The sequence below is a fragment of the Ascidiella aspersa genome, chromosome 4, assembly GCF_963924565.1.
Source record: "Ascidiella aspersa chromosome 4, kaAscAspe10.2, whole genome shotgun sequence".
In the NCBI taxonomy this organism is placed as follows: domain Eukaryota; kingdom Metazoa; phylum Chordata; class Ascidiacea; order Phlebobranchia; family Ascidiidae; genus Ascidiella; species Ascidiella aspersa.
The window spans coordinates 17,344,396-17,369,155 of NC_139450.1; the positions used below are offsets into that span (position 1 = coordinate 17,344,396).

The window sequence follows — 24,760 nt, forward strand, 5'->3', positions numbered from 1 at the left end:
CAATCAGTGCATCCAAAGGATTAAAAAGTCCGACTTTTAGACTTTGAGGTCTTGGACAATGCACTAATTTGACTTAACAATGTTCTTTAGAAGATTAAGTTTAATAATACTTGACCCACCTAAACCCAAACGCTAACCAGCACCCTAACCCAAATAATGTGCCTTGAATTAATAATTACATAAACGCTTTAGGTCCCAACACCTCAATTTGTGACGTAACAATCATATATACCATGGACGAGAAACTATCTTAGTTATTCCCACCCGAGTTTGGTTTATTTCTCCAACGTTCAAATAATTATTACATTAACGCACATTATTTGGGGTAGGGTTCGGGTTAGCGTTTGGGTTAGGGTGGGTCAAGTGTTATTATTTCTATCTCACACTTTATGTAATCTTTTGTGAATTTTCAGGGAATAGTTCCAATTTATCTACGCCAGGAGTTTGCCTAAAGGTCCAAATTAGTGCATTGCCACGATGTCAAGGTCTAAAAGTTGGACTTTTCTGCCATTAGATACCCTAATTATCGTAGACCTTTTTGCTTAGAAATGCACTAATTTATAACAGATCGTGTGTTTTAGGCTGGATCCCCACCGGACCTCAGACACAATGCGACGAAACATGTCTGACTGTTGACTTGTCATGTCGTGCCTGAAAGCAACTGTGTCCAATCCCCACCGACAAAGCACGCGAAACTTGAACCAGTCAAAGCTAGGCGATATAATTCAGTTGTGATCATGGCGAAGGCAAATAAAATGTAAATTTTAAAAGAAATTTGTATTTGAAAACGTAACTAGCAGTTTATACGACAATTAACACGAGTAGTGGGTATACCCTTTTTGTGAAAAAATGGTATAAAGAGATTTCTTTCCATGTACTTTTTTGCACTTTATTAAAACATGAAGTTAAGTTTCAAAATTACGCAAGGATGTCTTCAAAATTGTTTTTTGAACGAGTCAAGCTGGTAAAATCAGACATAGAAAAGAAAGATACGAATTAAAAGGCTTTTCAACCGTTCAAGGAATATATTTTTATTGGAATTAAAAAAATAACCTGCTTAACCTTTTAAAGAACATTCCTAATATAAAACCTACAAAAACTCGTAAAAAACTTAATGGTTTCTATCAAAGAGCATCTTCAGACACGGTAAAATGTAATGCATACACTATCTCGCTAAAAACACGTTTAGTTGTGTCTGTCTGCTGTGCGCAAGATTTGCGTCAAGTCTGGTCGGTGGAGACACGACAACAAAAGAAATAGCGTTCCACTTCATTAGTCTCGATCAGACTGCCTTAAAGCGTTTTTGTCTAACCGATGGGGATTCAGCCTTAGTGTTGTCTTGTCTCTAGACGGTCAGTGCTTCTTAAACTTGTTTAGTTTTGTTCACCCCTAGCATCTTTCTTCAGATTTCATTCACCCTTGTCTCATGATATTATGATAAAAACCATCTCGTCTATATATAACGGCACAAATTGACTTAGGTTGTTTTGATTTTTGTTAAGATCAACTGAAGCTAAGTTTTTTACCATAGTAAATCTACAATTTCTTGAGTCCAAAAGTATAAAGCTACAAAAGCATAAAACACAGTCACCAAGCTTTTGTACCCGGTACTTATACACTTCAGTGCAAACCAACTTCACTTATTACAAAAGGCAAAAAAAAACACCCAAAAACAACAGTTCAGTAGTTGAATTACTGCAGAGCTGTCATCTATTTTTGACGGTTCACCCTTATTCACCCCTTTTGGTTGGTTCACCCCTGCAAAAATTTGATTCACCCCGGGGTAAACCATTCACCTGTTTAAGAAACACTGGTCTACATGAAATACCTGGCATTGCACAGGACCCCAGGTTGAATAGAGTTTAAATTTAATTCTAAGTGATGAACGACTACTGGCATTATCCCCCCGATGTAAGTTAATTACGAAACTTCCAAAATGTTACCTACTTCTCTATGGGCTTCAATATTCTTACTACATCTTACATATTGCCACCCTTTTTCACTAGAGGGGTCTGTAACCTATGCCCCACAAGACTTGGACAACTATATAATTGTAGTTTTCTAATTTAATGAATTAGAGCAAAATGAGACTAATTCTAATCTTTTTTGGATGTGTACTCTAATTCTAATTCTGATCTAATTTAAGTTCTTGCGTAAGAGTGTATTGTGTTGCATTGTACTCACTATATGGGCAAAATATTAGGTTTTGGCAACAACCTGGTATTTTTTTAATGTTTCTTTTTTTATATAGTTATGCACTACAGTTTATACAACTGCTCTAAACAGCAGTTGTTAAACATACGCGAGAATATTTTTTTATTACAATCTATGCATGTTAGCAAGTTTTTGTGATTAATTCTGTTACAGTGTGGCAGAATGCTGGCGATTAAGCCAGTGGTCAGCAAAACTTTTTTGTCGCAGCCCAAAATATTCTTTTCAGAGCTATTGAAAGCCCACTACGTAAAACCACTATACGAAAACAATGGCGGATTCAGGATATTTGATTTAAAGGTAAAATATAACCCGGCGCCTTGATTGCCAAAACACTACCATGACATAATGTAAAACATACTATAAAACAAAGAATCTACATGTGAAGCGCAAAAACAATTTTGTTTACACGTTGGCAAATAATATAGTTTGAACGGCTCTCAGGACCACATTTGGTACATGGGCCTTTTCAAGCTGAGCCAATTTGAAAATTCTATTGCACAACAACTTAAAATAAAGTGCAATTAATGTACGGTATTCACGCAACCCACAACTATATGATAACACTAAGCTATTCAAAAGTAACTCGCAGCCCACTAAAAATGACTCTGCAGACCACAGTTTGCCATACACTGGATTATGCGATGCCGCCGCAGAATTTTCCAGAAAAACGAAAGAATGGTGCAAAAAATATTTTATTTTAACAAAAAATTTTTTTTTCAAGATCCAATACACAAAAAAAAATAACGAATATATACACCCAAAGACACTATGACTACTACTGTTGCGCTGTGTCCCATAACCTCAGAAAACAATTTCTATTAAATTGGACTATAAATACTGGTATTTCAAGCAATATGCCAATAATTTCTGTTAAATGCGTAATATGTCATGTATACAATCTTTTAAATTTGCAAATTTGTGCCAATTGAACCAAATTAAATCTATTTTGTTTGTGCTGCGTGCATTGAAACTGATCATTTTAAGCTGCATGTTTGAGCACTAGTGAGGTCAAAAACCACAGCTTATCCATGTAAGTGTCAAAAAAAGAAAAGCAGACATGTTCACCCGCAGATTGTACTTCACATCTTGATGTCACGAAAAGTTCGCGCCTGCATTTAAAAAGACCTATTTCAGTTGCAAAACAAGATTTGGCCCTAAACAATTGTTTTAATAATGTGCCCAAAACAAAATTGTCAGTAAAAATGAATTACGGACAGGTCTGCGACTAAGATAAGGTAGCCGACCCCTGCTTTACACACTCACACATATACATAATAATACTAATGTTTTTGTTGAATATTTTAAATATATACTATCTTAAATAGGCTGATTTGCTTTTCAACATTATATATTGTTTTGGAAGCAAAAAATATCCACAATTTTTTTGAGCGCCTATATTTATTACATTTGCGAAATGCCACTCTACACTGTAACTTAAGCAAAGTGCAAATGCGATAAATATATTTAATTTGAGTTTTAATTCTTGATTCTTTGTTCTATTAGTGACTTTTGTATGTCATCAAAATTGTAATCATAATAGCAAGTTATAAGTTTAGCTCCAATCCTATTTCCGAATTGCTTTTGAAAAAAAGTACCAGATCATTTAAATATGCAAATCGAGTCTCAATTACCCCCAAAAGATTACGGCTTATGTATAATTAGTACACCGAAAGCCATTGCAGACTCACCAAATTAGTTGATTTATGATGCAAGCAGGGCAGACTAGAATAACAACTAGCCTGCAATGACTCACGACCTCGGGTCAAGCCGGACGTTGTATCTCAACTCGCTCCCCTCTGAGCTCAGTTGGTAGAGCGACGGTCCCAGCTTGACCGGAGGTCGTGAGTTTGAACCTCACTGCAGGCTAGTTGTTTTTCTAGTCTGCCCTACTTGCATCATAGATCAACAGATTTGGTGAGTCTGCAATGGCCTTTGGTGTACTATTATTTGATTCTTTATATTAGTTGTTACAAACTGTGTGCACTAGTATGTCTCAAGAGATTCCTCGTAATTTTAGGCATGACTAAACATGTCTAACTTTACTCTATAAAGTCTAACTTACCCTATAAAGTTAAGTCCGGTTGTTCTTAATCATCAAAACCAATAACAGCAACTAGTTTATTGTTGTTGGTTGATAGCCGTATTTGGTCTTAGAAACCGTATTTATAGTTTATTGTTGAGTAATTTAGCATTTATTGTTTCTTTTTTTGATACAAAGGTTTTGTAACTGTTAAATGCATTTCCATGCTTGTCAACGATGACATTGCCAATCGTTACATCAGAATGTAAGTTGTTATTATATCATATTTATATCTAGAACCTTTTTAATACAGCGGTAGCTTAGTGAGCTAGCTTATGAAATGTATTTTTCAAATTTCTTGAGAAACGGAAGGTTTATTTATGTTATACAGGTGTCCAACTTTTGCAGAAAGTTGACAAAGACTTTTATGATGTAGATGAAGATGCTTTCGGAAGCATTTTCCAGCATCCTTTGCCCTATTTTCCCATTACAATCACGGTTTGTGGAAACCATTGTCATGGAAAAAACCTTATTGTGAAGTTATTCAATACCTATCTTACAGAACTCGTTAAATTTCATGTAAGTATGTGTATGGTTTTGCATGTTTTACGTTCTTTTACAAAAAAATATGTTTTTTTACCCCTTTGGATGTTATATTTACTTGTGTCTTTCTTTTTTAAAACAATTTATTTAAAAAGTTGTGCCAATGTTGTTCATTCAGGGAGATGTGAAAGATTTGAAAAATCATGTTGTTAAAATCTTAAGTCAAGTGATTGAACCTTACGAAGGGTTGCACAATGATGGATTACTAGCTTTTAGAAAAGTATGGAGAAAAGAAACTGCGGAAGGAGAAGTATGTTTGGTATTCTTTATTAGATTTTTACCTTTGAAGTTTGTTGTTTTATCATTGTTTCCTAACATTAATATGAAAAAACAAACATATTTTGCTTTTATTTTTATATTTCACCTAGGTTTACAATGAATAAGTGATTTTTATCTTAATATTGAGTACCAAAAAAGAGGTGTTTTGATTTTAACCTTACCTCTGTTAGGAACAAAGTTGAAAGTTATCAAACAGCATCCTATACTTATATGGATTTAAACATTTGACACATTGTTTGTATCTATAGTCAACTGCAAAAATTTGTGATGTTCTTGTATATGTCAGGGTTGGTATTGTGATTCAAAATTTGCAGTAGCAATTGGAGGAATGTATACCGGCACTCTCCCTTGCAAACTAGCACTTGCCAAAAATGTCTGCACGCTGTCTGCAAATTTCTGTTCTACCTATTTTTTTTATAAATGATTTAGCCCCTCTTTCTGTTTTGGTGCATTTACATATATAGGGAGCATCTGACTTTGTTGACCTAACAGTGGTTTGTTGCTCCCTGGGAAGTTTTTTTCCCAAACAATAAACATATCTATATATACAGTTCTTACATGCTGTTGTCCATTTGTTTGAATATTAAATGAGTGGGACGTTTTGCCATTTGCATACACTTTATACATTTATTGGCATTCTTGCTCTTTGGTGGCATTTAACATAATTTGTTGCAGATCAACACATTGAGTCTAATAGGTTTAATAAAAACATTTTTTGCTCTAGGTACTCCTCAGTTGTGTGTGTGGGTGTCAATTATCACCAGGTTAGCTGAATCTTGCCAGTTTCTGGCGCACAAGCATTTTTGGCCCCAATTCTTTTTTTTTTTTGGTTGTATGTTTGAAGTTAATTTCTGTGTTCGCCTAACAAATGTGAAAAACGTGCCATGTTTAGGCAATAAACATTGGATCATTAGTGTTCTGTAGGAGATCATTAGGTGTTCTGCAATAAATTTATTTTGACTAATTTTCCATGTAATATCGGTTAAAAGTCACTGGTGTATTATGAAAGCCGGTCATTGAAAAACGCTCAGATATCTCACGATCAACAAACTGAATAAAAAATTGTTTGCCTAGGTTGAGTCACACAGCCCAACATGTAAGTCAGAATTCTAGTATACAGTGTTTTTGAGCTGACTAGATTTGCTTAGCACAGAGACACAAACATAGTAAAATTGATTTAAAGGTCAATATTTTTTTTTCAAGCATTCTGCCATTCCGATTGCCACCTGCCTGGAGAGATTTTTACCAAAGGTTAAAGTATCAATGCACCCGATCCGTTAGAAATTAGTGCATCCAAAGGATCAAAAAGTCCGACTTTTAGACTTTGAGGTCTCAGACAATGCACTAATTTGACTTAACAATGTGCTTCAAACGATTAAGTTTAATAATACTTGACCTGCCTAAACCCAAACGCTAACCAGCACCCTAACCCAAATAATGTGCATTGAATTAATAATTACATAAACGCTTTAGGCTCCAATACCTCAATTTCAATCCTATGGTACCATAGACGAGATCTTATGCCCACCCGAGTTTGGGCTTTTTCACCAGCATTCAAATAATTATTACATTAATGCACATTATTTGGGTTAGGGTTCGGATTAGCGTTTGGGTTAGGGTGGGTCAAGTGTTATTAATGCCATCTCACACTTTTTGTAATCTTTTTTGAATATTTTCAATTTATCTACGCCGGAAGTTTACCTAAAGGTCCAAATTAGTGCATTGCCAGGACCACAAGGTCTAAAAGTCTAGACTTTTCTGCCATTGGATGCACTAATTGTCGTAGACCTTTTTGCTTAGAAATGCACTAATTTCTAACGGATCGGGTGAATAATGATAAAGACAAAATATACAATTTAAAATTATCTGTTTATTTTTATTTTAGTAAAGTAGTTTAAAAATAACACTAAATGTGCAACCAGAAACCGTCAGTTTTGACCTTTCACACATTTTGTTATTTGAATTTGGATTTCCATACCAGTCGAAAAAACAATGTAAACTTTTACTTTTAACTATTTAGCTTTAACGATGCAACATTATCTTTTTGGCAGTATCAATTTTTATCCTCATTCATACTTTGAGTTAGGAAGAGTGCTTTAGAAAACATAGGGCAGAGTGATCTTTGTACAAACTTTATGAACAACACGTTCTTACAAACATATAAACAATAGGAAGACCTTAAATTAAGCAATGCACCAAACATCATGATGTCACTAAAATAAAATTAGGATGTGGGCAGAACAGCAAAGAGCATCAAACATCATATACACAACAATACCAGCGGTGCAATGCCATTTTTTTCTGTTTTTGCTAAATGTTTTTTGCTCTTTGCTGTTCTGCCCACATCCTAATTTTATTTTAGTGACTGTCAGTTTATTTTTATTGCAACCCACATGTTATACTTTTTACAATAAACAATGAAAGTGTCTGGCATTAAAAACCTATCAGCTATATTGATAATATTTAAAAACAGGGCATGCATGACATGTTGTCTTAGATATGCAGCTTAGTCTTTTATTTTTTGTTCAGTTAAGCAACTTCACTGATGATGCTTGACTAATTATTCCCAAACTCTGAATTTTAACTACTAAAAGTATGGCTTGCAATTCGCCCTTCTAATGATTAACAATAGCAACAATAAACTTATTAATTTTGTTTTGTGTATATAAATTTATATATTTAGACAGGGATTTTTCTATTGGATGCAAAATGTCCTGAAGATCTGTGTGACGTTGCCGCACAAAAGGCTTTGCAACTTGGTTGCATTTTGGGTTCATCCATTATTTATAATGTATCAAATGGAATTACAAAAAAAGATTTATCCCATCTAATGGTAAACTATGCATGTTGTTGCAAGAATTAATATAAATAGCCTTTAATCTATCCACTATATTAATATCATATAAGTTGGAATATAAAGGATAGAATCATAATGTTTTGCACAAGAAAGTGGTCTTTTTAAGATCTAATGCAACCCACTTTAAATTGTTTTTGTTTTGATTAGACATTTATTAAGGCTGGAAAGCAATTAAAGGGCCCCGGGTACAAACCAGCTTTGCAGGTAACATTTTTTTAAATTTACATATACTTTTTGGTCTCATTATTTACTAAAATATATAATATTGCAAAGTGATTAATTGATTTTTCATGTAGAATTCTGTTTTGTATAATGCTTAAACATATGGCAAGAATAAACAACATATGATTTAAAATGTAATGTTGTTTAGAGCCTTTTTACAGAATTTCCATTAGAATCTATGTACATTTTAAACAAAATACTTCATGAAAAGAGAAAAATCTTGGCTCAATAGTTAAGCAGCCCTATTTAAAAGTTAATTAAAGGTATTGTAAAACAGGGTTCCGCTCAATCCTAACACTACTAAAAATCTGTGTTATTTATTAGTTGCGGTTGTAGTGATTGACTACCTAGGGTTGATCCATGAAATTATTTTGATTAATCTTACGATTATTGTGGTTAATCCCAGATATCTTGGTGATTAATTTTAGCGATCCTTAATCCAGCAATCATTGTGGTTTAAGGTTGAAATTAAATTATCAATTGCACTCGGTAGGAGTGCAAGTGTTAGCTAATAGTACTGCCAGATGCTAAAAATTTTCACCTGTCTGCAGAATGTGCAGAGTGCAGCGGGCAGCAGTGTTTTGACTTTACAACAAGAGATTACTATTGATACAGTGGAACTTTTTTGATACTGTATTTAGGTTCATAGCATTGGGGGTGTCTAGGAGACCCAACAATGTTCTATAAAACAGACTGAATTGGTGAAGGGTTCATTGTGTTGGGTTGCACTCACTATGCAGGCAAAATATTTCGTTTGGGCAACAACCTGATATTTGTATCATGTTTCATGTTTTTGTTTTGTAATTTAGAAAATTATGCCTACAGTTTACAGAACTGCAAAAGCAACTAATGTAATCATCTGATTTAATTTAAGAAAGACAGACCCAAAAGTTTAAAATTCCACTCTAAATTTAATTCAATATAACTTAAATTACAAAGGTTTTTTAACAATTTTAAAATATTTGAAAAAACATTCAACCCTATATGTTGGTTCATCAGCAAAAATATTACTTCACTGTAAAGTTCTGTTATGGTAGCACACACCAGTTTAAGAGACACTGAGCAAGACAACATAGCCTGTTGTGCAGAGTTGCTCTAACGATTAATCTACATATGATTTTAGGGAAGTAAGTCAAGTAAAATCATAGCACCACTGACTGTTTCATCCTTTTCATACTGTGTTAAATCATTAAATAAGACAGATCCAAGTTACAAATACAAAAAACAGTTAAAACAATATTTATTTGGGTTGTTTGTTACACTGTAAGTGTAATATTTATTTAACTTGTTCACATTGTTGTCTGTTGGAAAAAAGGTAATATATGTCTTTGGAACAGTCATTTCAGTATTTTGTTTTTTACCCTATACACAACTTATTGCAGCATTTTTACTTCATTGTGCACAATTGGAAAGGTGCTGCAACCACAATTAGTGAAAGAAAGTATCTAAAACAAGTTTTTATGGCTGATCCAGATGCAACCAATGACCTAGAAGCATTGAACCGTACATTTAGATATGTGAGCTGTATTCTCATGCCAAACTTGTCCAAAAATAAACGTAAGTAATGTGTGTAATTGTTTGTGTCATCCATGGTCAAATTCATGGAAAGCAATTTTTAAGCAACCAATATGTGTATGCATAACACACTTGCTTTATTCTGTATAAGTGCATATTATGACGAACCATTGTGTTATGAATTTTTGCACCGCTCAATAGTAGGACACTGATCAGTGTCATTGACTTTACTGTTATAGTGCGTATATCAAAAAAAAATTATGATTAAAACGGCCATGGCATACATTACAGACATGCATTGTTTACACAATAAAAGTTGTTTACACAACAAACTGTTTTTTTATGTAAATAAGTAGATTTTTATTATTATCCTCAACTAGATTTGAACTCAAGTACAAGTGACTGTATTAATGTTCAAGTAATATTTTTTGTTTTGTTTTGCAAGTTTGGTCACTGAGTGGTACTTTTGCTAAATTTTCAAATTACTACTAGTTACTGCTAACATATCAGATGTTCTAAGGTATTTGTATAGGTAAGTTTTTGATATCTAAGTTTTGGATGTTGGCAGCATGAGTTTTATTCTTTGTGAAGTTCCACTATTACTGGTAAAAGACAGCACTCTTGTAAAATAGATTACCGTTCTAGTAGCTCTTTGTTATATGACAGGGGTGGCCAACCAATCAGATACCAAGAGCCGAATTTGTTACTTAATTAACCATTAAGAGCCACACCTTACACACATGGAGGGAAATGAATGGCCTATCACTCCATTTGTTACTAACTCCCAAGCGATTGCTGTATTTAACTGTATTATTTTGGTTTGCAATATTTGTGACGTCACTCATGATGTCATTACAAACTAAATGACATCCGAGATAAAATTTTATTAACCCTTATTAAATTTGACATCCTAATTTTTTTTTAATTTTTTTTTAAGAATTTTTTTACAACTTAGGGTATATATTGTGTAGGCGTTGAAGGATGAAACACTTTTAGCGAAAAACAGCAATAATGACTAAATTTATTCCACACTGATGGATTAAAAGCAATTTTATATTTCACACTTAATGGGATTTTTACCAGGGGTGTGCAACGTTTTTGCATGTGCTGATTAAATGAATTAATAATACCCAAAAGGAGGGATGCAAAAATGCTTATGCAGTATATAAGAGAAGGTGAACTTACTAAAAAAAAAATACACAGCCAAATTGTCAAAGAGTAGGTGAACTTACTAAAAAAAATAAACAGCCAATTGTCAAAAAAGCTAAATTTGTTATACAGCCAATTGTCATTGTTTATCCACAATACAAAACAATTCCAGCAATTACGACAACAAAAAATTACTTCTGATATTATAACACTATACTGTTTATATTTTTTGTATGAAGCGATTTTCATATTACAAAAAAAAAGTTGCTAAACTTTGGCACAGGAAGAAGTTATAAGATAAAATTGGCACATTGGCATGTTTGAGTTGGACACCCCTGCTTTAGACCCAGTTGAGATAACTCCCCAACCTAACGTGATTAGGCACTGATGTCATAGTGGAAAGCCTGCACACTTCAATAGCCTGCGGGCCCTCATTAATTACCATCCTTGGAGACATCTGCCCCTCCACCAGTATAACATTTTACATTTATTACTTTTAACGTTATTAATATTTATTTAGATTAACATAAGTTCTGATGTTGGAAAAACTCAGGAAAACTTTTGTCTATTCTTCAAATATAAGATCAAATTGTAAAATTAAATTGCATATTAATGACAGGAAACCAAGTCCAACTGACATTAATGTATTTCGCATATAAATTCCAAGTAAAGTCCTGTAGCATTAGAGGCAGAGTCATTTTTTAGGTGATGTTTGACTAGATAACAAGTGTCAGAAACCTTGCAGCTGGTAGGAAAACTTACCAGCTGTTCGCTTCTAACATCTTAAGCGACCGTCAAAATTAACAATTTGTATATGTATGGGATATAAATACCTTAATGCCCGTGCTAAAATTAGTGTTAATTCTGCGTCTGCGTTTCAGCATAGGAATTGCACTCCTAGTAGAGAACTTCAAGCAGCCAATGGCACCCGATTTAGACCTACAAGCAACTCCAGAACAATTGGTAGGTTTTCTTGGAATTACACTTTGGTGCAAGTTTCTATACCACTACTTGGTGCTGATTTCATGTGCACGGATTCCTTGATTCTTGACCTCACGCACAGTTGCCTGTTGAATGTTAAATTGATCTCAAGCATTCCTTTGCACGCCGCCAAGGAAGCCGCCGTTCAGCTTAACAACATAGCCTTAAACATAGCCGTGTACAAGCTGCTTTCCAAATTTCCAGCACCTACTCTACCTTCCATGTTACCAAAGCACAACGTCAAGTATTACATTGTTACAAGAGGACCAGCGGTGTATTTAAGAGATCGTCGCTTATCTCCTGAAAAACTTGCCATAGCAAAACAAGAATTTAAGAAAATGCTAGTCATGGAAATAATTTGGAGGTCAGCAAGTCCCTGGGCTTCACCTTACACATTGTTCCTAAAGTTGGCGCCCTTGTGGCGATTACCCCAGATTAAATGCGATAACAGAACCGATACACACTACCACACATTCAAGATTTTTAAGGTCAGACTGGAGCGAAGATATTTTCCAAAATAGACTTGTTCAAGGTTTATCACCAACTACCAGTAGCACAAGCAGAAATTCCAAAGACAGCAGTTATAATGCCTTTCAATTTGTTCAAATTTCTGCAAATGCCATTCGGTATGAAGAATTCCGCACAAGTTTTCCAATGATAAGTAAACTGAAGAAGCAACATATTTTACATCTCCAAAAAGCTTTTTCAACAATTGTCTGAAAATGGACTGTAAGTCAATTTAAATAAATGCTTATTTGGTAAAACTCATTAAGTGACTTGGTCATCACATTGATGCAAACGGAGCTAAACCTCTGACAAGCAAGGTAGCAGCTATTCGCTGCTTTCAACGCCCACAAACTATTAAAGGTCTGCAGCAATTTGCAGGAATAGTAAATTTCTACCAACGCTTGATTCCTTTGGCAGCAAGCATAATGCTACCTATTTATAAAGCTTTATCAAAAAAGCCTAAGGAGTTGGTTTGGACTAAAGAACTGCAGTCTAGTTTTGATGAGGCAAATCAGTGACACTTGTTCACCCACAAGCACCTGTATCATTAACAGCGGACACATAATAGTGATGTAGGCGGTGTCCTATAGAGGGTTATGGGCTCCTGGGCGCCACTTGCGTTTTTCAGTCAACAATTAAAACAAGCTGCGAAGAAAATACAGCATGTTCAAACGAGAACTTCTCACTTTGCGCCTAGAAATTCAACATTTTCACTTTTTTATGGTAGAGCTTTTACAGCTTATACCGACCACAAACCATTGACATAGCTTTTAAAAAGATCACAGGAAAAAAAAAGAGATTTTAAAAATATCACAGGTCTTGGTGGGCTTGGCAACAAAGGAATTTGACCAATATTTCCGAATATACAAATGATATTCAACATATAAAAAGCGAGTACAATATTTTTTTAAACGTACAATTTAGCCTAATTAAAATGTACCAGTCAGCTTTTAGGGGCGCACTAATAGTATGGTATGGGTAAATAAATATATGTATAACTAACTCTAAAGACCCGGTTACAATATTTTATCTTGAAACTTAATAGATTCTGTGGCCCATTAAATTATTTCAAGTGACAATGCGGCCCACTATAACAAAATGTTGGACATCCGTGCCTTACACACCCAATCTGTGCGTACTACACATAAGATTATGCCCGACAAATTTGCATGGCATGGAATTAACAAAAAAGTTTTTTTTTTCTTTTCTTTCCTTAAGAAGCACCTTCCTCGTGGAATATCAAAAGTTATTAATCTAAGTTGAAGATATAAAAAGGATTTGCAAAAGCAGTTTGTTCTTAAAGCAGCCTTATGTCCTAAGAAGTATTTTGAGGTTGAAATAGTAATTTGGTCATTTTATCACATTTGGCATAGTTTTTAGAAAGTTTAGCCTTCTAAATTTTTTTTTTAAATTAACATAAATTAAACAAGTCAGTTTGAAATGACTTAAGTCCCAGTTAAGTCATTTATAAAATAACTTAAATCCAAGTCTTTTTGAATAAATAACAAGTCAAGTCCCAGTCCAAGTCATCATATGCGCAAATCAAGTCCCAGTCATGTCATAATTAGAGCAAGTCAGGTTCAAGTCACGTTTTTGTCGTAAAAATAAAACGTTTAACTTCTGGAATTTTTAAACTCGTACGATTATAAGCAATAAATGAACTAAAAAATAAGAAAAACGCAACATATACAAGCTATTTGTTTCATGTGCAAAAATTTGGATAAATAGCTCAATTTTATTAACAAAGACTTACTGAAAACACTTTATTTCAATCCAAGTCATTTGCCCAAAAGACTTTTGGGTCAAGTCAAGTCATTTGAAAACAGTGACTTAAGTGCACTTAAGACAAGTCATTGACTTAAGTCATTACAACTCTGGTTATTGGTTTGTTCTGGGCTCCATCATCTACCTTTATGCATTGTTAAGTGAAGAAAGTAGATACAATGTTTTCTTTTTCAGTGCTTTAAAACTGAGAAGCATAATATTTTTAGGTTGTGGTGTAAAAAGAAATAAGCGCGATAGCCTATTATTTTTCAGTTCAACTCAGACGGTATTCATTGGTGATATCCTCTTAATGGTAAAAAGTTGTCTGACATCACATTGAATCACATATTTTGTCAGCTTTCATCAATGATCACACTATGTGCTCCACTAGAGTGCCTTTTCTATATTCTCTTCCAATATAAAGTAAAGAACGTATGCTACATACAATCAATGGCAGCTTCTTTGAATCTTTCCCCAAGCTTGCAGAATCAGCAAGTTACTATATTTTCTGTCAGTATGCACTTCACAGCATAACGTTTGAGCGCTTCGAATAAAAATCTCAGTGACTCAACAAAATTTTTGTTTACATTTTTGGTTTTCTCTGTGCATTTTTTATTTCTGTGTACTTTTATATTGTTCAATAAAGACTTTAAGAAACAAAGCATTACCCTTTGCAGCTGCTTAGGTAAGGGTGTTGTCGCAGACTAGATCGGGACAGAATCCCCAAAGTAGCTGCTAAGGATAGGAATGACTTTACTTTCTCGAGCAAGACGTTTATTGGTCAGAACGATAATCAGTATACGGCAAATCACCATTCACACCAAGTGCTTGCATAAGGCTACAGCTTGTATCTAACCACGAGATTGTAAATTGTGCTCAAAATGTGTCCGATTCTCTTGGTTTCTACCCGACGAATAACGATGCAACACAACGCAATCCAAAACGCAATCGCACACAAAGATATCATTCAGCACTGGTAAAACTTAGACTGCGAAATTCACAAAAAGTCCTATCCCTGAGGGAAAACCAAGTCAGTGGGTAGGCGACCCGAATGGCGATTCCCGCGGCCAAACGCATTAATTTGGCACAAAAGGTCTACAATAATTAAATTTGTGACATGTGTCCTCAAATGGTCTGCGGCCTGCAATGCACACGCTTTCTAAAATGTTCATTGTCTCATAAAAGAACTTAAAAAACATCCTTGATAAGCCATCATAAAAAATGTTAATATTTATTGACTGTTGTTTACAGCTCATGATTTGTACTACTGATAATGGTTTCAAATAAGTAACATTTGATTTAAACCCTTATTTTACTGTCCACAAAGTGTTTTGAATGTTTATGAATATATTCTTTGAAAAACGATTAGTTCATGGGCATCAACCTTTTTTCGCAACAAGCCAAAATCTCATGACTCACATTTATCAAGTTTATGCCAGGCTATTTTTTTTCTTTTGGCACACAAAAATGGTTATAAATTGCGCAATAGGGGGCTAAAATATGAGGCTTCATAGTAATATCAGCCTAATCATATCATGGATGTCATAAAACGTATCACAAAAGTAATTATCAAATGAAGTGCTGTACCTAAAATGTCCTTAACCTTGTGCATAGTGATGTATTTATTACATGCCTTATTTACATTTTCTTAGATCAATTTATGAACATATTTTGTGATAATGCGTTGGATTGTCTTACAAAGAAAATCAAAACTTGCTCAACCAGTCAAATTGAGGATCATAAAAATTTTTTGTTGATGGTTGAAAAGTTTATTCCTATTATGGGCGGAACTGAAAATGATCTATTGGAGGTGCTTTTTGAGGTAATTTGCAAATGTCCAAAATCTGACAAAACATTCAAAGCAGTTGTTCTTAACATTTTTATTGTAAATCCCTTTAGTCTTGGGCCATTCTCCCATATCAGATATAAAATAAGTACCACCAAAACACGTTTTTTGTGGGCCATTACTCCAAATTTGTAAAGCTGCATTAGAAACCATATTAAAAGTTCAAAAATATGTTACATACAATACAAGGCCTGTATTTTAAAACAGTATGGATTCTCGCACTATAAGTGTTCCCCGACAGGTAAACTGTTGTCACATAGAAAAGAGTACTATATATATATCTGAAAGCTGAATAATAAAACATTTATCTAAGTTGGCTAGAAGTTAATGCTTAATATATTTAAAAGTATTCTATTAAATGTCAAGTATGAAATCATTATATAACAGGTTAAGTATTATAATACACCTCCCCAGTTAAGAACCACTAATTTGTAGGTTAGTACAAACATATTCAAGAATATCATAAAATGATTAAATTTATTTTAAGTATAATTTTTAAATTATATAAACCTGAAAAAGTATATATTAGTTAGCACAAATATTCCTGCACAACAAAACATATTTTGTATAAAACCTAGTTTAGCTATTATACGAAAGCCATTGCAGATTCTTCACCGAATCTGTCGATCAATGATGCAAGCAGGGCAGACTAGAAAAACAACTAGCCTGCAGTGAGGCTCGAACTCACGACCTCCGGTCAAGCCGGGACCGTCGCTCTACCAACTGAGCTATGCAGGCTCAGAAGGGAACGAGTCGAGAAACAACCATACGCCAATACTTGCTCAATCTGTTAGTACAAGCAACTTCAATTGAAGGGGATTCACAGCACTTGTGTGTCCAGGTTTCATTGGATAATGATATGGTACTGTGAATCCCCTTCAATTGAAGTTGCTTGTACCGTAATCGTTGGTCAAAAAGCAGCTTCAGAAGGGCTAGATTTCAGTTTTAAACACACATATGTGTGTTCAGGTTTTATTAGTTTAGCTATTGTAGTATAATGTTTTTCCCCTCTAAATCTATTTTCACAGGAGTGTGCTGAACAGACCTTGGAAAGTTATATTGAAGAAAGTGTTACTAAATTTCGACAAACTTTGCTTATGGTGAGTTCTCGGCCATATCTATTATTTGAATATATACTACATTTTGTTTATACTGAAACCAAGTTTTTCTGGTATTTATTTGTTTATTCAATGTTTTGGCTACCTATCGATGATGCCTTCATCAGGGAATGTAACAATTGTGGCCGCATTACATGGCTACATTTAAAGTGAGCACAAAAATTGTTTCTCTACCCCTACAGACCTTAGATCAGTGGTTCTACTTTTATGCTCTGTGGCCCCCTTTAAGCTCTCAGCCCTCCTGCCCCCTGCTTATAAAAAATGGCATTGCATTTAATGTGTTTTTATTTGTTTTACTGCTCTATGTTAATAACAAATGCAGCCATTAAACGAAGTCTAATGAATAAATGCTCTTACTTTCTAATAATTTAACAGATCAGTCTTCTACTTTAAATTAACTAATTGTTAGTCATTGCAAAGTTTGTTTGTCATACGCCAAGGTATTTTTTATTCGGCTCTGTTTGGTATTGAGCCAAGCAAATGTCATTACATTCGCCAAAACGATTTCTGGATTTGGTTTTATTACCTGCCAGATCAGAAAGTCCAGCTTCACAAAGATAGGTATAGTTGTAAATTAAACGCACATTACGATGGCCTTCTTGCTGAGTAGTGGGTACAAATCTCATATTATGATAAAAAACTGGAGACTTTTGTTATCATATGCCAGCTTTCATTGCAGTGGTAAGGAGAAAGATTTGGCAGCAATTGCGACTTAACGAGCCTCTGTAATTTATCTGTGTTTTATAACAGCTGACAATTTTACACTGATCCCCAAATAGGCAGAGTTGCATAGTGCACATTTATTGCTAAATAAATATTAAAATAAACCTAAAAATTGGATTTATTTATTTACTTAAGTATGACAATTTTAAGTGTAAAACTCAATTGATGAAAATTATATGTGATACCTGGTATAAGTTTTGTATCATAAAAAATTGTAGAAAATCTAAACTCCATCCTCAACCTGATTTTAAATTAGTCGGTGATCTTTAAAAGAATGTTTTTAATCTTGTTTCTGTTACAATATCCTTTTATAATTTTGCGCCCTATTTGACATTAAATGAATATATATAACACCATAGGTAACTCACACTGCTTCTAATACAACCAAGATTTTTAATATAAGATTTAATTTCTGAGAGTGTATAATGCAGTGAGCAACCCCACATAAAACAATCTTCTTTTGTGTGTCAAACCCGGAGCTCTGTTGACAAGAGTCATTCCAGGGTGTCATTTGTGAGGTCTCCGAGGCATCTTTCCCCATGGGGTGGACGGTAGGTGGTACATTCCTCCATGCACTATTAAGGGTAGTGTCCACCTTCTTAGCGTGGCTACTTCGGCACCACACAGAGGCACAGTACTCAGTGGCGGATAGAACCATAGCATCGACAGATATATACGCAGCACCTTATTTGAAGCTCCACATGCAGTACTGGATAGGCGGCTTATGAATGCGATGCCAGCAGTTGCCTTCGCCCCACTGCTGTCGATATGGTGCTTAAACGTCAGCGTTTCTGTCAAGGTATGTGAGGGGGTAGCATTATGCTGCAACAACGTGTTGTTGACTCGGATGTTTGTAGTACGCTTGGCTTCCCTGTTATTCAGGTGGAAGATTGTGGCCATAGTTTTCCCCATGCTTAATTTTAGTCTCCAGTTCTTGAAGTTGGATGACATTCCTATATCTGTGGCTAGACCAGTGGTTCTCAAAGTTTTTTTTCAAAGACTCAAAGACTGTTAATTCCTCCCAAAAAAATCCCAAAAAGGTATATTGCCAAAATTTCACAATACCATGGATATGATGTGCAAGATGCGTTTTTATGATTTATCTCAGTGATAACAGTGAACATTACAAAAGTAGGGTACGATTATAAAGCAATAAAAAAACGCAAAGAGCAATTTTACCGAACAAAATTTACATAACGAATTTACTAAGTGTTTTCATTGTTAATGTGAACCGTGAGCTTCATGTTTAAAAAAAAGCATGTCAGTTTTGCCTGAAAATCTCCGCGTTTGCAAATCTTAAGTGTTCCTCTTTTTGGTCAAAATATCTGTAATGTCACTAAAACCACATTCAACTAAATATGTAGTCGGAAATGGAAGAAGTGTTTGCTCTGCAACCGTTAATTTGTCATACTTAGCACAAACTTGTTGATCCAACCACATTAGCTGTTTTTAAATGAGTAAATTGGTTAAAGTTGCTCTCGAGCATTGGCTTGGCATTTTGCAGAATTTAAAATCTTATGTTTTACCCTTTCTTTATTACTTTTACTTACTTATAACCATGCTAAAACAAGCTAGTGAACTTTACTCACTGTGACGAAACAATCGATATTGTAAACCACACAGAGTCTATTATGACGTAGTTTAACACAGTTAAAGCCAGGGCTGGGGAGCCACCGTAAAATAGCATTAGCTCCGGCTCCAGCTCCGGAGCCATCAGGCAATTATTAAATGGCTCCGGCTCCAGCTCCGGAGTCGTAAAACTCAATCCGTTGGCTCCGGCTCCAGCTCCGGAGTAGAAAAACTCATATCCTTTGGCTCCGGCTCCAGCTCCGGAGCCATCAAACACACACCCAATGACTCCGGCTCCAGCTCCGGTGCCACCAGTCACTTATTCAATACCAAGTTTTAAAAATTGCTTTTGGCTAACTAACGTTGGAGATGGAACAAAATATAATTTGTTAGCTTTAGCACCATAAATTGAAAAATGGCTCCAGCTCCAAAAAAATAATAAAAAGGGCTCCGGCTCCTGCTCCAGCTCCACAAAAATAATAAAAATGGCTCCGGCTCCGGCTCCAGCTCCACAAAAATAATAAAAATGGCTCCGGCTCCGGCTCCAGCTCCACAAAAATAATAAAAATGGCTCCAGCTCCAGCTCCACAAAAATAATAATAATGGCTCCGGCTCCGGCTCTGGATCCAGAGAAAATGCTTAGCTCCGGGCTCCGGGCTCCAGCTCCGGCTCCGGCTCCCCAGCCCTGGTTAAAGCAGCATATTGTCTTCACATTATAGGCTATTTTAAGTCATATAGTAAGTAGACGTTCCCATTTAAACTTTGTGCACTTAGTTAAATGTGTTAAATACCAAATATTAAAAAGTGATCCATTTTAATCCACTTTTCCTCCCCAATTCCTCCCTTGAAAAAATTTCCTCCCCAAAATTTTAAATGAGCCAAGTGGCTTCCTTTGAGAACCACTGGGCTAGACCTTCTTTCGGCTTTGCCCAATGTTGGCTTGTTGAGTAGTATTGCAAGGTTATCCGCAAAGCCATATTTCTTCGACTGGGTGGCGGGTAAGTCGTGGATATTATAATATGTTAAATAACATAGGAACAAGGACAGAACCTTGTGGTATGCCGTTCCTCAGCTTTCGAGTCCTTCTACACTGGCCATCACTTGTGTGGAGCTGAGAGCTATGGTTACTTATCATGTCTAAGATGAAGCTGACCATGTGCATATGTGAGATCTTCTCTAGAAGCTTTAACTGAAGACCACGTAACCAAACTGTGTCATACGCAGCCTTGAGGTCGATGAACACGGCTCCGACTTTTTCACTAGCCTCAAACTCATTCTTCTCATCTTGGCACAGTAGGGTTACCTGGTCTGTGGTAGATCTACTACTGCGAAAACCGGCTTGCTCCTTGGGCAATTGTGGATAGATAATAGGATTTAGGCGCATGTGGACAAGTGGCTCTAACATCTTGTAAGGTACACACAGTAGGAATATAGGGCAATATCTCTTCGTGTCGCCTTTTGGTTTGTTTGGATTCGATAAAGCTATTACCTTCGCCCGGCACCAGATCTTGGTTAACCTGTCAGTACGAAGACAGGTAGAGAAAAACGAAGTTAGCCATGAGGACATTTTCTTTCCTTGGTGTTTTATAAACTCTGGATGGATTCCATCGATGCTTGGTGATTTGCCAACTTTAAGTTGTTTGGTGGCTTCCGCAAGTTCTTTAACGGTGAAGTCTATTCTTTGGTCGTGGCAATAATGCTGAAGGGCCTGTCTACATTAGGGCAACGGTTGTTGCTCAGAAGTTGGACGGCAATCGCATTGGCCATGAGGGGGCGTTTACTTGGTTTTGCAGACCTTCCAGTTAGCCTGTTGACTGTTTGCCAAGCTCTACGTCTGGAATTAGTAAAGTCTATTGATTTCACTGTTTCAGACCATCTCTCCCTTCGTTGTTCGTTTAGTCAGCGGATGAGATCATCGGCGGCCCTTTCTCGATCATGGAAGTATTCCGCCTTGTTTTGTGTGCGAAGTAAATGCTTGCATACTTCGTCCCGGCAAGGAACGTAGCTGCTACAAAAGCCGCAGGGAATGTTATTCTTCGCAGCAGAAGGTTTAGCTTTGCAGAAGATGCTATAGGCGCAGTTGATGTCGACTGAGTTCTGGGACAGAAGGCCAGCAGCTATCGCATCGAGTTGTTGACTGAATCATTTCCAGTTTTGCGGAAATTCCAACGCCTCATGGGATTCCCTTCAATAGGGAGTGGAATTTGGGTTGCTCTTTGGGATTGAAATGTAGAGTGGTGTCAATGGATGAAGCCCAGTTGATGGGGGGGGGGGGTTTCGCGTCTGCATTGGCGATGCTGTAACCCCAGTCAGTGTGATGGCAGTTGCGCTGGTGTGGTGACACTTGGTCGAGATACAGTCTGCTGTGGGGTGGCTTGTATATGTTGACGATGGTAGTGTTTTGTACCATGTATGTTAGCCGCTCCACAGTTGTGTTGTCGCCAGACTGCGCCATCGCTGACCAAATTCCATTCCTGATAAAGGTTGCGATGCCATGGTGTGTCCAGTGTGAATCCAGCCAGGTTGAAACCCGGTATCCTCAGGACGCTAGAGTTGGTAGCATGCGTTTCCTGCAGGGAAATTATTGCAACTTTTTTTGTTGTTGGCGATATGTGTAAGGATCCTGAGCTTGGCAACTGTAAGGCCCTCAACATAAGCTGTAGCAGCGCCAAGTCTTGGCTTTTGACGAACGTTGTTTTTGCTGCCTGGCCTGAAAAGGCTACATGCCTCCTTGAACTTGACCCTTGATGATGAGCTATTTGACGTGTTTGACGGTTTAAAGACATTGGTTTCCCTTGTGTCAGCTACTCATAGGGCAGTGCTTCTTAACCTTTTTTGAGGCGAACCAAATATTAGGCGTAAGTATGACGACTGAGCTTTGGCGACCCAATTGGTTTTTCTTGTAAGCGAAATAAAAAATAGGCATTAGCATAAAGAATTTCGAATTTTAGTAATTATTTATAAGACATTATTTGTATTGCTTCCTTAATTTTCTTAATTTTCCAAATTTCTTTCTCAGAACCAATCTCAGTTAGTATAAACATGTGACTACTGCAGTAAGCGACCCAACCAAATCAAACAGCGACCCAATTTTGGGTCGCGACCCATAGGTTGAGAAGCACTCTCATAGGGGAAGCCACTTAAAGGCTGTCTTTGTATCGTCCACAACATAAAACAATGATGTGACATAATCGCTACTTATACTTAAAGCTATACATTTTTCTAACAAAATATTAAAAGATAACTTTTAAATTGCCAAAAATGATATTTATTTTGTTTTAAATTCCCCTAAACAGGACATTGTTTGTAAAAATTTTTGTATAATGTTGATACTTTTATTCGCAGGCTACAGAACAACCATTTTTTGCCATTAATTTTGCCATGCATGTTACTAATGCAAAAGCAGCAGCCGATGAACATCACAAAACATTTCCCAAACAATTTCAAAGGAAAACCTGGTACAGAGATAGACTAAGCATGTATGAGAATATGCTGGTTGTGCATGGCAGCAGTATCAAGGAAGCTTTTGACAAAGAAATGGTATAACTATTTTTGCGTTTCTTTTCTTAATTTTTATGATGTACAAATAGAATGGTAAAGCTGGAATTCCTTTAATTCTTGTAACTCGCTGGGCTGAGCAACAGAGGACGTGGAATTGTTTTAGACAATGTGCACAAAATTGTGCCTTTTTGTAGAATGTAAGCAAATTTTAAAATGCCTTTAAGAATGTGCACACATTTTTGAGTTAGAGTTGTGCCCGCATTACCTATCTCAACATTCTGAAAAAAAGTGCGGAAGGCAATTTTTGCACATTTTCGCAGAATTGTGCCAAAAACCATTTCCCAACTACAGAAATACAAGGCTTTGTAAGAAACAGCACATAGAAATGTTGTTGATTTTCATGCAAACAAATTAATAACTTCACACAATTTACTTAATTATCGCAAACAATACTTGAGGAAGGTAAGATCTTAACATTCCTACTAATAAAAGCATTATTTGTGAACTGGTTTATTGTTGTTGTGTAAATTCTTTTCTGAGTTAAGTGCTCCTGTGATAAGGTGGCTACATGCAGGGGCATACTCAGAAATCCAGAATGGTGTATTTTAACCTATTTTAAAAAGGCCAAATTTTTAACCTAGGGAATTCCCCTAATGTATCCTCTCAAAAATAAATAACCCCCAATGTAGAAACATTAGTTTAACGTCCAGCGAAAGCAAACCAAGCAGGGCAAACACATGCATCATTGAAAATCATTAGTAGCAAAAAAACACTTAGTGTGCAAAACTCCCTTTCGTTGGAAATGTATACCAAAGACCATGCAATATGTGTCATTGGTTTTAGTACATTCATAATTCTAGGAGAGCAGTTTTCTAAGTTCAACGCACAGGATTGCACTAAATTACAAGTCCGCCAAACTTTGAGTGGAAAACTTGTTTGTCAATTGCATCAAACACAGAATTCAAGAATATGCTCTTGAAGAAGAGTTATCCGGTTAACATCAAAATATGGACGACAGTCAAAGATAGACCAGTTTTAAGAGAATGTGCTTTTGGTGAAAAGGCCTTTTGTTATACCAACCCCAGATATTAAAGTACAAGAAAGTGGGCATATTTGCAATCAAAAAAGAAAAACAGTTTTTTGTTTTGTGCTACCTTAAAAATGACCCAATTGCATTGAAAAACATTTCCGGATGAACAGTACGTTAACCATGATAAATATTAGCATTTTACAAATATATTGACATTTACCAAAAGGGAGAGGGGAGGTCCCAATCCTATTATGGCAACCTTAACACATTTTTATGACCCTTTAATGCAAATACATTAGCGGTACAGACAAAATTAGTCAGAAGAACACATTGGGCTTTAGTAAAGATTCTATGTACATCTCTTATCATAGCAATAATTAAAAAATGCCCAAAAGCAAATGCACATGCTTAAATAAATAGAAATAAATAAGCTTTTAGTTTTCAAGTCTACAAAAATATAATTCTCATAAATTTGCCTAAAGCAGGCACCAATGTTACAGTCAAACTTAGAATTGTTTAATAAACCACCATTTGAAGTGTGGGTGCCAGGCAAAACGATGCTACAATATTTTACTTCCCGATATCGTAATTCTCTCACAGGCTAATCCTTCTGTTACTATGCTGGTTTTTGAGTTTGCCGTCCACTGACCAAGTAATATGTTAACCATTTTTAACACATATAACCCATTTGTGCTGATGGTAGGATATTTTCTGTAAAACAAGGTCATTTTTTATATTTTCCTGGTTTGTTGAATGGCCAAAGAATGGACTGAAATGCATTGTTGTTGTGTAGAAGAATACATTTTAAACTGTGTTTGGCCTGTAGATTAACAGCACCAATCCTTACACATTTCTATAATTG

The 24,760-nt window shown here is 35.7% G+C and overlaps 1 protein-coding gene and 1 non-coding gene across 3 annotated transcripts in view; one reads left to right on the forward strand and one right to left on the reverse strand.

Annotated features, from left to right (window-relative positions):
• The first annotated feature begins 4,427 nt into the window (after positions 1 to 4,427).
• The window catches only part of LOC146148456 (uncharacterized), a 46,922-nt gene continuing 26,589 nt past the window's right edge, over positions 4,428 to 24,760 (forward strand). For both annotated transcript variants that reach the window (XM_083386347.1, XM_083386348.1), the window contains exons 1-9: positions 4,428 to 4,499; positions 4,626 to 4,813; positions 4,956 to 5,087; positions 7,800 to 7,949; positions 8,121 to 8,177; positions 9,578 to 9,752; positions 15,764 to 15,933; positions 16,986 to 17,057; positions 22,713 to 22,907. In XM_083386347.1, the coding sequence (XP_083242473.1) occupies positions 4,472 to 4,499; positions 4,626 to 4,813; positions 4,956 to 5,087; positions 7,800 to 7,949; positions 8,121 to 8,177; positions 9,578 to 9,752; positions 15,764 to 15,933; positions 16,986 to 17,057; positions 22,713 to 22,907 (1,167 nt within the window). In that variant the 5' untranslated portion in view covers positions 4,428 to 4,471. The remainder of the gene's footprint in view (positions 4,500 to 4,625; positions 4,814 to 4,955; positions 5,088 to 7,799; positions 7,950 to 8,120; positions 8,178 to 9,577; positions 9,753 to 15,763; positions 15,934 to 16,985; positions 17,058 to 22,712; positions 22,908 to 24,760) is intronic.
• Positions 16,621 to 16,695, reverse strand: Trnaa-ggc (transfer RNA alanine (anticodon GGC)). Its single transcript has one exon. It is a non-coding gene; the product is annotated as a tRNA-Ala (tRNA).